Source organism: Ambystoma mexicanum, chromosome 12 (assembly GCF_040938575.1).
Source record: "Ambystoma mexicanum isolate Mex_15411 chromosome 12, UKY_AmexF1_1, whole genome shotgun sequence".
NCBI lineage: Eukaryota > Metazoa > Chordata > Amphibia > Caudata > Ambystomatidae > Ambystoma > Ambystoma mexicanum.
Window position 1 is genome coordinate 666,701,264 of NC_090936.1, and position 14,378 is coordinate 666,715,641.

The 14,378-nt window shown below is 43.4% G+C and overlaps 1 protein-coding gene across 3 annotated transcripts in view; it reads right to left on the reverse strand.

The window, feature by feature from the left end:
• LAMB4 (laminin subunit beta 4) overlaps positions 1 to 14,378 on the reverse strand; it is a 933,969-nt gene that overhangs the window by 695,329 nt on the left and 224,262 nt on the right. For all 3 annotated transcript variants that reach the window (XM_069629159.1, XM_069629158.1, XM_069629160.1), the window contains one exon: positions 8,090 to 8,225. In XM_069629159.1, the coding sequence (XP_069485260.1) occupies positions 8,090 to 8,225 (136 nt within the window). The remainder of the gene's footprint in view (positions 1 to 8,089; positions 8,226 to 14,378) is intronic.

The window sequence follows — 14,378 nt, forward strand, 5'->3', positions numbered from 1 at the left end:
CTTGATTTCAGGGTCAAAATAGTGTAGATGGACGCGCTTACGCGTTACATTAGCTCTATGCTGTTTTATAGCTTGAATAGCGTCAGTATACACATATTTCGACTTGCCCGACCATGAGTCATGCTGCTCAGACATATATCTCAGCTTGTTGTCTAATTGCACTAACTCAGAATCTGACCATCAAAGGCGATTCCCCTTCATATTCACCACACTAGTGCTCTGCATTAGATCTATTTTTCCTGGGGGCGCTGTGCACATCCTCCATTCAGTAGTCAACATATTATGGTCGCTTATATTAGTTCTTAGTACAGAGAACTTTGTCATTAAAGGCCAAAGTTCTCTGCTTACATATATGTAATCAATAATCGACTTACTGTCACCCTTATGCCGTGTCTCAACTGCTGGTAAGTCTGGGGCTAACGCACCATTAAGCATAAACAACCCCCTTGCTTTAACTAGGGTATCCCATCTCCAATATCTCGTTTGCTTTTTAATCTCAGGGTGGCCCATACATCTCAAATTTAGATCACCTGCCAATATTAGGGCACTAACTCTAGGGTCAGCTGAGACTAAATCTAACACAGAGAATTTAGGTCAAGGAAAAATTTGTCATCAGACATGGCAATCGGTTTCCAGTAAATGTTTAGAACAGCCACCTCAGTTTTCTCAAATTTCACTTTTGCTAGAAGCATATATTTATTTGGGGTGGCCCATAATTGCGAGGTTAAACCTCTACCCATTTTCACTGCTATTAGTAAACCAGAACTAGGCCATCCAGTGGCTGAATTAATGGCAGCATTTGTGTGAATTTCATAATTTTCCCAAAGTGGTGTTTCCGAAAGCCACGTCTCCTGTAAGAGTACTATGTCCCAATTATTTCGATTACTTAGATCATTGTTAATCAAATGTTTAAACCCTTGTGTGTTCCAGCTCACAAGGGATATTTTTCCTTCTATTCTTTGTTAATTCTGCGTACAGTGATTATTACATACGCATGTAGTATTGATAGAGGTATTTTTAGTACCGTTCATAGCCTGAACAGGAGGCTGGCTTTCAAATCTTACACTTCTATTTTTCATGGGTATCACAGTTTTTTCCAATGTATCCAACATTAGACTGAACCCCAATTTGGCAAGCTCTTCTTTATTCTGCCAGATAAAATTTTGGACAACTCTAGAGTTAATCCAAAGCCTTACCGAGTTCAGGGACCCTTCTGTTACAAACTCGACCAAAGCAAAATCAGAGGACACAATACCCTCTAATTGTGGAATCTCTGAGAATATTGCCCCCACAGCTCTCCTATTTAGAACATATTGTGTGGTCGGAGGGGGCTTGCAAGCTAATACCAAAGAGTACGGCGCAGGGGGTTTTCTGTTCACACTCTTTGCCATCTTCTCAGCCACATTGGGCAGGCTTGTATTAGGAGTTGGTTGCTTTGATGGCAAGTTCTTAGCTATCACCTTACCAACAGCATTTTCAATCAAAGTAATAATGGAGTTTGAGAAATTTTTCTGGTACCCTTCGCAGTCATCAAGTGCATTAGGAGCTGGTGTATTCAAGGCCTGAGGCATAGCAACAGGTGGCAAGCCCAGCCATTGTTTCTCTCTTTCTACCCCATCCGATCTACTCAGTAACTCCTTGCTTCCACCCCTTCTTTCAGGAGCAGCTTCTCTACCTAGCACCTTTTTGTTTTTGGCTATGGAGCATTCTGATTGAACAAGGTCAACCACCTTTTCGATACAGTCAGATGAGACGGAAGCAGCCACTACAGGGTTACAAGTCTCAGCCATGTAGGCATCAACGGGATTCCTTATTTCAGCTCTTTGGATCATTAGTTGAGCATAATTTTTCACCTTTCACTGAGAAGCTTTGTTGCTCTTGACTAGATTCATTCTCTCGCTCAACGTTCTCAACATCCGATATTTCTATCAGCTCATCCAATGGTGAATAATCCATTGCCTGAACTGGGGTAAACTTAAGAGTATGCAGTCTTTTGGACTGCGCAAGTAACTGTTATTTTTCTTTAATCGCTTGCGAGGTTGTTAGAGTATTTTGTTTGGGTAGGGAAATGGTTTTAAAGAAATGTTTTACTGACGTCTTACCGCTACTCTTTAAGGCTGGTTGATTTTTGGGTAGCTTTTTAGGTATTTCTTTTAATTTCTACTACAGGAGCGTTCTTTTTGACTATATTGTCGCTTGATTTAATTTCGTTTTGCTCCTCTGTGATAGGGGTCCCATTTGGACCTAATGTTCGTTCCATAAATCTGTCATAAATGATCTCGGGAAAACAAGGCAATACAGGTGTAATCACCTCAGATGATTTTTCAGGGATACAGTTCTTACACAATTGACAAGACCCTACAGTGGGTTCAGTTTGGGTTCAGTTTGAGTGGCTACTACAGCAACACTTGTCTGATTCACATCATTCTTGGTTTGATTGCTTTTAATAGCCTCATCTCTTTCACTTAGCCATTGAGGTATTTTGTCCCATTTTCCATCCAATGCAGTTAGTTTACATTCCCATAATCTCAACATTTTAAACAAAGGATGCATTGTTACATTCATAGAGTTTAGGGTTATGCTCAAAATGTTATTATTCTCTTGGGTACAGACTAGAGATGTATTTGTGCTATGATTGAGCATCAAGGCATGTATAGGTGATAGATACATATTTATTGGTGAGTGGGGAACTTCTCTATCAGATTCTTCACCACTCTGCTCACTGTCAGAAAACATTATAGGAGTACTTGAGAGGTTCTCTGACATCAAACTGTTCGAGAACACAGAATCATTTGGTTCTAGATCAATGATTGCTATATCCTGCTTTTCTATCCTGTTTTTCTTGAGGATTGCCCTCGAGTGGCTTAGGAGTCAGACAAGTGGCAGGCAAGGATTTCAAAATAGCAATATCAGTTATAGACTTATCAGTGAGAGGAATCTTTTCACTACCAGCCTTAAGCTGATCATTTGCCACCTCCTCAACTGGGGGGCTATTTATGCCAGACTCCAAAGCTTGTGTATCAAGCTCTATAGTTTCGGGTCGCACACCTGCCGAGGTAGCTGTTTTAGCTCTGAAAGCAGATAGTGATCCATTACAAAATTGCCGGATATCAGCATTCCCCAGTGTCCCATTCATAGAAAACCTTTGCCTAGGGGTAGAACATGCGAGGGAAGACAACCTGTTCTTTATCGCCATCAGGTCTTTTTTCCTACGTCTGGGGCTTTTAACAGGTAGAACTTTCTGAGCCCTGAGAATCATATGTCTCCTTTTCACGATGAGGTAAAGATTAAGCTTTACAATTTATCACTAATCAATTTTCCAGTGAGCTTACCGCCTATCACCATGTAGGGTGCAGCTCTCCCTGATTTTCACCAACAACAATTGATAATCTTGACGTGGTCTCCCGCGCCACGCACCATGAACAGTAAACAGTACTTTTCAGTACTTGCCAATGCGCGCACAGGTGCGCTGGATTGTGGGTAATTATAGGAAGCAGGGCAGTGATGTGGGTCCCAGGGGGCGGAGTCACCATTCAGGGAACACCTTCAATAAAAACAAATGAGGCATTTAAGATTTCAGTGTCCACCAATTCACAATCAAGGCAGCGCAAGGCAGCGTAAAAAACACGCTATCAACGGTAAAATGCACACAGTCACCTAGTTCTTAAGGGGGCCAGGGCCGAACGATGTCACGGTGAAAATAATCCTCCAGGTAGATTTCTGCCGCGCAGCCACAGCGAAAGACAGCAATTGTAGTGAAGATTAATAGGACCAGCAGAGCTCTTCCACAGTAAACAGTACTTTTCAGTACTTGCCGGTGTGTGCGCGGGTGCGCTGGATTGTGGGTAAATATAGGAAGCAGGGCAGTGATGTGGGTCCCAGGGGGCGGAGTCACCATTCAGGGATCACCTAGTTCTTAAAGGGGCCAGGGCCGAAACGGTGTCACAGTGAAAAAAATCCTCCAGGTAGATTTCTGCCACGCAGCCACAGCGAAACACAGCAATTGTAGAGAAGATTAAAAGGACCAGCAACGCTCTTCCACAGTAAACAGTACTTTTCAGTACTCTCCGGTGCGGACAGATCTTCAGAGGTGTTTAGGAGAGCAGTTTCCGTGCCTCTGGCAGCTCTTAAGCCAGACTGATGGTCATGGAGACAACCACCATATTCAGTGTGGAGAGTAAGCTGGCAGTTGGCCAGCTTTTCCAAGAGTTTGGGAGAGGGGAAAGTTCCAGTGGCAAAAGAATGATTACAGAAATCGGCCAAGGCTGGATCAAGGGTGTCAATGTGGTCCTTGCTGGTTCTGCAGGAGCAGGCAAGCACCTGATCAAAGACACTTCCATAGATGGGACTTGTCTAAAAACCTTGTCAGGAGTTATAGAGAAAGAGGAGAAAGGAGGAAGAGAGGGAGAGATGACCAAAGGGGGCCGAGACAGGAAGAGGGAGAGGAAGAGGAAATAGTGGGCAGGATGTCCTGAGTTTTAGCAGAGAAGCGAGAGGAGAAAGTATAGAGGGCCTGTTGAGGGAACAGGAGAGGTAGAAACCGCAACAGGATTGGCCAGTTCCTTGCAGATTTTAAAGATGTTGGCTGTGTTGTTAGAGGCCGCAGAGACGCAGGCATGAATGTATGCTCTCTTCTTGATGAGTACCATTGCTTCGACTGGCATTTTGGTGCAACCAGTCTAGGTATGTCTTAATGCAGCCTGGCATGCTTTACTGTAATGTTATTATGTGTCTACACTGGTCTACATTGTGCAGCCAGTTGGACATGTTTTCATTGTGGCATGGCATTTTTAATAGCAAAGCATTCATGTTCATGTGCACTGTTGGTGACTTGCATGTATTGGATTGGTGTTACCCTACACAACAAAATCAAACACTGTGGCTTTTTAGCCAATTATTCTCAGAAAGTGTGTTGTATATTGCATTAAAACACATATTTATATCTTTCTCCTAGTGCAGTGTGTGGCATACCCCTTCAGCAACACGTGTATGCGTATTGCGCAAGCGTGGTAATCTAGGCCGGCCCCGAGTGTTGGGCGACTCATGATTTGTTGCCGAGTTGGTGTGAAAGGACCTCAGCATGGTCCCCAGATCTTGTGTTACGCCACTGGTAAGTGTCTATGGTTGACAGCCTCTATGCACTGCACGCTGTGCACTTACTTATGCTCAACAGCTTGCATATTATATGACCAATACAAAAGCAAGTCAGTCAGCAATGCTTTGAAGGTGTAGTGCCCACTGTTATTTCTGCATGCCTCAGGTTCGAGAACGGGTGCAATCATGTGGGCGTAAAAACCCAACATTTCCATTGTTGGTGTCTTGTGCCCTCATCTTTGCCCATTACCTTAACGTGCCTATGGTGAGTAACTTGTGCCTGCCTACAATGTCATTTCCTGCAGTGGTTTAAAGTACCATTCCTAAACATATTAGGGTATTGTAATCACTAAAGGTAATTACATGGTTTGGGCTGCTGGAAAGGTGCAGCCAAACATTGCATTTGGAAATGACTAGCCCACACTTAAAATACACTAGCACCTAATGTTTTAAACACTTGACAAGCAAGTTTCTTACGTCAGTAACTTGCACCGATTTAGAATGCAATTTGCCAATAATGCTAGAATTGTGGATTGTTTTACTCTTCCGGCTGGGTGTTGCAGATAAAGTGAGGATGTTCTCCTGTGTTTTTCAAAGTGAAGATAATGTCCATGCGTGTGTCCTTTTACTGCTCGTTGTATTCTGTGAACACCATCTGATAAAGATGTGTATGAGACTTCGAAAGTCTAATGCATTGTACCATTTGCAGCATAATAATTGTAATTAGTCTGATAAAAAGTATTAAAACATATTTCGGTCGTGCTGCTATGCAATAAGGATAAGAGCGGATTCATATGCTATACACGTAAGAGCATTGAGAATTGCTATTTTCTAGAATTAGTAGTCTAATTCAGTGCACCCAATATAAAATAAAATCTATTTTCAGTCAAAGTTTATATAGTGAATCAGCGTAAAAAGTGTATATTTTAGTCAATAATGACAGGTAAAATGTTTCGATTAAATATGATCAACACCTTAAACAGGTCTAAGGAAAGCTGTGTGAGAGTTGAATCGTCTTCACTGGATAGCCGCGTCTACAGTTTGCGCCTTGTGGCATCCTTTATGGGTTTGGGCATTGGGGATAGAAGGAATATGGTCTTCTGTCAGAGGATGGACAAGAGAGGTGCTAGTAAAGATCATTTAAGAACAAAATACACAATTAGTTAGAGGAAGGGGTTTAGGAAACACTACAAACAATTTAAATACATAAAATCCATTACAAATAACACAGAGTCAAATTATGAGGAACAGCAGATTCATGGAAACATATGTAAAGGGCAGAGTGGTTTATCCAAATGTTTCTAGAATGAATGAAAACTCAACTAAAAAGCAGACAGAAAAGGACACTTTTTAATGGTTTCCAGAGCAATTTTCGGTCACAGTATTCTTGCAAGGAGGCCATTTGCTTCAAAAGTGACTGTATAGAGTGAAAGGACTAATAATATTGCTCGTAAAAAAACAGCTCAGGTAAAATTAATCAAATCAACGTTAAAAAAGATGCTTAAAATAAATTAAATCTGATTGGATGGTTAATTGCCGAAGTTGAGCTAAATGTGATAAACATTCATTTTATTTCTGAATAGGGCCCATGTCATGTGTACATTACATGCCCCGGTAGGTCTATAAAATGTCAGTTCTTTTTCATGTCATTGCACAGATCTTTATTTTTATCCTTTTAACAATAACCTAATAACCAAAGCTACTCTTCAAGCTCTACTGAGGGTGACTAGAGGCAGACCACAGTTACAGATAGACCACAACCATGCAGATACCTAGAGGGATACTTACCTCAGATAAAAGGAGTTATCATTATCTAAACAATAGCAACATGTCAACGTTGACTTTATGATGCCAAGTAACGGCACAGTGTGTAAAGTGTTAGAGGTCATATACAATGTGCCAATCATCTCGCGGACCATTCAACACTCTTCTTAATCCTAAACAGTTCATTTCTAGAACAGGACTTAAGTAAAGTTAAAAGTATTATTACCTCTAATGCCTCTAGGAACAACATGAATCTTGCACTGAATATTTTCTCAACCACACAACTAGCAATATGGGATGCCTTCAAGCCTTGTCTAAGCAAGTGGATAGCCACAATTGTTTGAAGAAATGTAATATCTTCAATGATGCTCTCGTCAAACTAGACCAGGTGATGTGATTTCTAGAGTGGATTCAAATAATAGCATGATCAGAAACAAATATAGGGACAATTAGTCCACAAATCTCAGGAGCTGATCATGTAAAAGGTCAAGACAAAGCTGGGTATAACCTCCCAAATGCAGCTACACCAGCTGTACCAGCACAACATCTGTCGAGATCAAAGCTTAATGAGAAGATTCTGAAACTCTTCTATTTCATGTCTTTCTTGGCAAGATGCACAGATCGCATTGGAAGAAAGTCATATATCCCCCTGCTTCTCGCAGGTGTCCCGCTTCTAGGCGCCATGATGACTTTGGTGAAGGGTGCGCTATATAAGTCGGTGATTGATTGATTGATAGATGTGAATACGTGAAAAAGATCTTAAAAATTTGAAAATAATTCGGAAAAAGGGGTTTATGAGTAGAATTGTCCATTGAGAGCAACACTTAGTTGAAGTATTCGACACGTATAACTTGTCCTTGTTGCAATAGACAGAAGGAATCCAGATCTATCAGACAGAGAACTAGTTCAAATGTTGCTAGCCTTATATACAGATGACAGGTTACCATGTTGGCACTAACCAGCTGTATGCTATATTGCCATTGAGAATGCATAACTGGATCGCAAGACTGACTAGGGAAAGACAGAACTACTTCATCCCAGACCACCACCTCTGATCCTTGGCACATACTTCTGTTTGTGGTATTTATCTAGTAGCAGTCCAGAAAAGACTGCTTGTAAAAAAGGGCCACGTGTGCAGGAAAGCCACTGAGCTGGGGCTGCAGGGCTCTTTTAGCTTAGTAAGGCACTGCTTTTGTAAAACATCATTGTTGGGGTGACAGGCACACCTTACCGTTTTGAGACTGCCACCACTTCTTCTTTCGGTCAGGTTGAAAGGTTGTGATAACATTCTCTACTAGGTGACTGTTGGACTCAGTATATGGATTATATGGGTTTCTGGAATCACAAATAAAGCATTTCTGTTCAGCCTGTAAGACAAAAAATATAGCACTGTGAAGTAATCTCTACATTAATAGCACGTGCTTAGTTTTTAACTTTCTTGCTCGTGTCTTGTTTATTTAACAAGATACTACCAAGTCAAAATACTGAATGAAAACATTTTTTCTTTTTTTTTCTGTTTGAGCAATTATGATATGATATTTTATTTGTTGTGATATTTTTCTTTGTTTCACGCTCATACACACGTGTTTCAGAGCGCGACGAGGCAAGGGAGGGAAAAAGGGAGTACAAAACAACGATCTTACTAGGCCCAGTGACATTGAGAACACGCAATATGCATGCGGAGACTGCCTGCCCGCCCCCCACCCCGATACTCCCCTTAGATAATTTACTACCATACCCCATCCCATACATATAATTGCAGCGAAATCCCCAAAACAAACTTCAGCATTTTCGCATTTGGTATTTTTGTCCGCTCAGTAATTGACTAATACCGTCCTGTACCAGCAATGTTGTCAGTATGGCAGCAATAACTGACCAGTGATTGCCTCACAGGTGGGAAAAAATCAGTGAAACGAGCAGAGCACATCGAATTCGTTAAATCAGACTGAGACAGCATTCCCCTTTTTAAGGAACTGGTTTAAAATGTTATTAACAGTTCAATTGAAATTGTCTACAGCTAAGGCTCACAAGACCTATGTAGCCTGGGTAAGTTCCAAAAGGCTCTAGAACCACTGATACGGTTTCACCCATGATGGCGTATTACCTAGGTTACACTTGTATGTTTCCCAAGTGTATCTTTACATGTGTTGCCACCACCCCAGATGTAAAGAAGCCACATTCGGTCAGTAACTGCTCTACACCTGTATAGCTGCACTATGGGGTGTTCTGCTGCCAGGTTATTTTGTGTTATAGGCTGACATTTGTATGGGTATCTACACTTTAAAAGAGGAATCCAAACACAGTGGCCCTCATTACGACCCTGGCGGATTTCGCGGTGCTAAATGCACCGCGAAGCACGGCGGAAAGCCGTCGATAGCGCCATGGGGGTTGGCGGATTTACCACCCCATGCCGACCTTGGCAGAGCGGTAAATCCCCAATCCCCATTTTACCCTTCCCCATTCCCATTCTTGCCCCATAGGGTATAATGGGAGTGGGGAAGGAGTTAATTACGCCGCCGTAAAGTACGGCGGCGTAATTAACAACGAGGTCCCTTAGCGCCATGGTTTTCTCCGCCCGGTAAAACCAGGCGGAGAAAACCTCCATGGCGCTAAGGGAACTCGTAGTACGGCGGACGGGTCCGCCGCGATTAGCGCTGGCGGAAACCCACTCCGCCAGGGTCCTAATGAGGGCCAGTGAGATAATACATATATATGATAACATGGTATTTAAGAGAAAAGACTTATTTTGATTTGATTGGGCTTATGTGCAACACGCTGCAGGGAGGTTTCACTCCTCCAACTAATCCCTACTGTTTTCAAGAGACAGTACTGCAGACTATCAAATCCTCTTACCGGCAGACTTGGACTTTGGGAGTATGACCATGCCTTCACCACTTGCCTGACAGGTGCCACACTAGCAGCGCTGCCACCCAAGTAGGGAGACTTTTTGCAATTTCTGGAGACATGGTGCAGAAATATTTGAGTCTTGGCAAGAACTGGGACCCGCTCAAAGGACCTAGTACCGTTCGCACCCAGAGTGAGGTAACTTTCCGCCACTCCCTGGCCTACTGGGGTTTCATATCTTAAAATGCCCACACTGACCGTGATCTCCTCTTTCTGGGGAGTACCACATGGTGGGTAATGAAATCAACTGTTATTACAGCGCTTTGATGCACTCGGGTGAGCTAGCGCTATATACAATCTGGTATCATTTTTTTTATTATTGGGACCCCACAGTCACTAGTGCCTGCTCGGGTTTCCCCTTGCAGACAGGATCCCTCTCCCTATGTGTCAATTTTTCACACTGGGAACAACCCCTGGTTTTGTACAGTGTGGGTGCATTGGTGCTAGAGGTACCCACAACCTGCTTTCTTGTTGAGCTGTACACATAATGAGCCTTGTGCACTCCCACACACTTGTAACAACCTCAGCACCCACTCACATGCATGACCTCTTCGGCTTACTGGTATCTAGCCAGCCCATCTAATCCCTAATCTTGGTCAAATGCACACACGCATTTTAAGCCTTCAAGAATTTTCGCATACCTGGACTTCGGTCCCTGAGGGTGTTCCCAACACCAGCACATTGAGACCATACTAATGGGAATAGAAACTATATAAATTACTACTACCACTACCAGGGGTCTGGGATTTCCCTTTGAATTTTTGGGGACCTTTCTTGGATGAGGGTCAGATCCTCTATCCTTTCCTTCCGTGTGCTTATTATAATCACTTGTCTCTGATTTGGGTGGGTATTCCTTTGCCTTCTTGTGGACTTAAGTGTTCAGGTACCTGCCTGCAGCTTTCTCACGCTCTACAGGCTTGGTGTCACTCACGTCCCTCAAGTGCTGGTGTAGCTCCATCTCCACTTTTCAATGGTAGTCTCACATGCGTTAAAGTTAGATATGCCCCGAGTTGTGCCAGTTCTTTTACATGTAGCCCACCCACAGTGTGACTATAAGCCTGATGTGTAAATCCCTCAAAAGGTTTAATACCCACCTCAGTTGGTTGGAGTACGTTCTTGGGGATGTGGTGCCCAGGTTGTCCTTGGGTGCCACCACCCGCAACACTTATTTTCCCACTGGAAGCTTTGTGTGTTTCCCATACAAATGAAATCCCACCATCACCTAACAATGTTCTGAGGTTTCTCAGCAGATGAGTCTTACTAACCTCACCAACCTGTGGGAGACCCAATCTCACACACAGTAGATGCATTGTGCACTTTACACACTGTGAGCCATGCTGGAGCAATTAAAAAATATACCTTGGCAGTGAAACTAAAGGTTAAATGTACACTCTTATTTTGGCTTAGTAGGCTGTAGGCACAGTCTGTTGCAAATCCCAGCGTTGCCACGGATGTGACAAATCAACTTCTGCAGGAGTACAAAGATGACTAGAAGCTAAAACACCCACTCAGCCCTCACACTTCTACAAACCAAGAGCCAACTCAATCATAAAGGTAAAACAGGCAGAGTCAAGAGATAAACCTGCTTTGCCTTTCATGGTAACAAGGCTGAGGAAAGGCTATACTCTTAAAATGGGTGTGAATGTGGTTCAGTAGCAGCCCAAACAGCGAAGTAAAAATAAAGGAATGTCCAATCAAGGTTCTACACTCATATGTACAGTTTAATTGAACACACCATGTACAACAATAATTAAGTAGAACAACACTACACAAAACCCACCCCTGAGGAAAGACCACAGAACAAGCAAAGATAGTAGACACAGAACTCTGGGTAATGAAGCAGGTGCGAAAGGCAAGCAAAAGCAACAATGTTGTTGGAAAAGGATATGTACTTGTGAGCAAAAAGGTTTCAAAGTGACCTAACAGTGTCTAGGTCCCACAAATTGACCACAGGGGCTGTTAGCAGTCAATAGATCCCTCCTTGAAGTTATTGGTGGTTCTTGGTGGTTCAGCAGCACTGAACCAGACTTCTTGGGGCTGTGTGAAGATCGGGATAGAGCAAAAGGCAGCAACAGAGGGTACTTCTGGTTTAAATGTGTTGAACAGTTCTTGATACATGCTCCAAGCAGTTCAACAGCAAGAAACACTGGAATCCATCTGTCTTTGCTCTCAGGGTGCTGTGAGTCCCAATCCAGGGACTTGTGAACAAGATTATGTTACTCACCAGTCGGGGAGCACAAAAGCCAGCGAGCCAGGACTTCTAGGAATCGGATCAATAAGTGTTCATTGAAGAGCTCGTTATGGAGCCTCCAACCGAGCCTCCTCTCTATGAGGGATGTTAGACATTTTCAATGATATGACACCCTGTTGTTTGCGTGTAACAACCAAGGTGACTGATCACTTAAAAGAGCGGGGAGAACGCACCGCCACAGACCCAGCTGAAAGAATAAAGACAGCAGGTAAGTCACACAGTCACCAAGAGGAACCACCTTTTAACCCCCCACTATATATACCTGAATTAAACTGTCCTGAAATCCCGACAGAATAATCTGGAGACCACCCTACAATCACAAACTAAGAATTAGGTTTTGACTATGATGGGAGAAAAGAATAAATACTAAATGTTTCCTTTACCCTTACCAGTGATGTAAAGAGAGATGTCCAAAGTCAAAGTATCAGAAAACAACGATAGTGTAAAACAAAAAATAGGGAAGGTTAGTATAGGGTTCTGTACCCGGACGACACGAGGAGCGCACTAGATACGGGAAGGTGCACCTACTGCAGAGCGTCCTGTGTGCACTTGATGCCAGTAATCAATCCAAGGAAGCAGGAGTCAAAATTAGGAAGTCATCAAATGGGCAGCACACAGAGTACAGAGTCATGCAGTCCTTAGTACTTGAATCAGCAGCTAAGCAGATGGATGCTGGGATCTGTAGTTTTGCAGCGCGGGTGAAAATGTAGTTTGAAAACAGCAGCAGGCGGAATGCTGTGTTTTCGGCAGGAGAATTACTTGTTCCAGAAATGCAGGTAGGAATTGTTCCATGAAAGGAGAGTCTTCTAGCAGGCCAACGGGTTCGGTACACAGGTCGGCAGCAATGAGGCAAAACAGTAGACAGGCAGTCCGCAAGCAGGCAATAAAGTCGGGTTGAGGGGCAGACGGTAGCCGAATGAAGCGAGATCCAGATCAGTCCTTTTACCAAACGAGGGTCCTGGTACACGGGGTTAACACAGTGTTTAAGGAATAACCAGAAGGAAGTCCGTAAGGAGGAAAAACAGGGTCTGATACACGAGAAAGCAGATTCAAGAGAAACGAAGACTTCACAAAATGCCGAGGTAACAGTAATCAGAAGCCGCGAGCCACAGGCTGCTGCAGCTCATATTCCAAAAAGGGGCGTGTCCGAGCGAAAGTACAAGAACTACATTGAGAGGGCAGGTTTTCTGGGTATTGTAGTCCGCTTTGCCTCCCCTAGATACCACTGCAGCGATCTTCCACGGTAGCTGCCAGCGCGAATAGAAAGGAGCCACAAAACGCCGCACACTCTTCGGGAGAGCAATTACCCTCCTAACAGATCTATTCCCCATGCCCTTATTGAATGAAAGAGCCCGAGGGGCATGTGGTGGAGAACTAGGCAGGCCCTTAGGCGTGACAGATTATTCCTTGTTCTCGGGCTCCCAAACACAGGGGAGTCTGCATACAACTGCAGTGGTCCTCCAACACGGTGTGGTCCTGGGTACTGCTCTGGCTGGCAGAGAGGTAGGTCCTGTTCCAGCAGCAGATCACCCCCAATGGTCCGTGGGGATTGTTATGGGATGTAGCTTGTCTCTGCCTTGGAACACCTGCCTCCACCTCACAACTGGAGGACTTTAGAGAGGATTGCTCTCTCAGCAGGGTCCAGCAAAATATTCTCAAGAGATGATACAGAGATGCTTCAAGATGATTCCCAAGATGGTTCAAAGAATTGGTGGAAGACCCCGTCTTTTATAGGCAAAGGTCCCCAGATGATAGAACTGAATCTAGGCTGCTTTATGGGTCCAATTAAGGCTTTTGAAATGTGTGGAATTTGCCCTTATGATGTAGGGTGAGAGAGGTCCACGGATTGATTTTCTTCCAATTAAGAAAGTTACCTTCCCTTATTCCTGGGCCATAAACCAGCGTAATCTCTTTGTACTTGGCCTTGTGCGAAGTCTCATGTTTGTGTGTACATGTAGGGAGTACGGCGGCTGTCCTATCTGTATTTTCTTCCAATGAATAGACAGTGCTCTCCAATACTGGTTAGGTGTGATGGGGCCGTGTTGGGAATGGATTTATCCAGTATTTATTGAGAATTTCGCTAATATTAATGTGTGTGTCATGTTTTCTGTTGCCACTGGAGACACTCTCGAATTATTATTCATGGAGTCTTTTGGCTTACAGTTTGACTGCACCTGGCAAACAAAAACTGGTTTTGCTCTTAATTAATCTTCAAGTATACTGCTTGTGGCCTTCTCTCTGCTGTTGCTATCCTCCCCAATTTCACTGTAACCTTGGATTTGGTTGTTAGCTGCCTGAGTTCTGGACAGATCTGTAGTTCTGTGAATTTAGCACTTTGAGTTCTCTAGAATTCTTGGGACCTTCG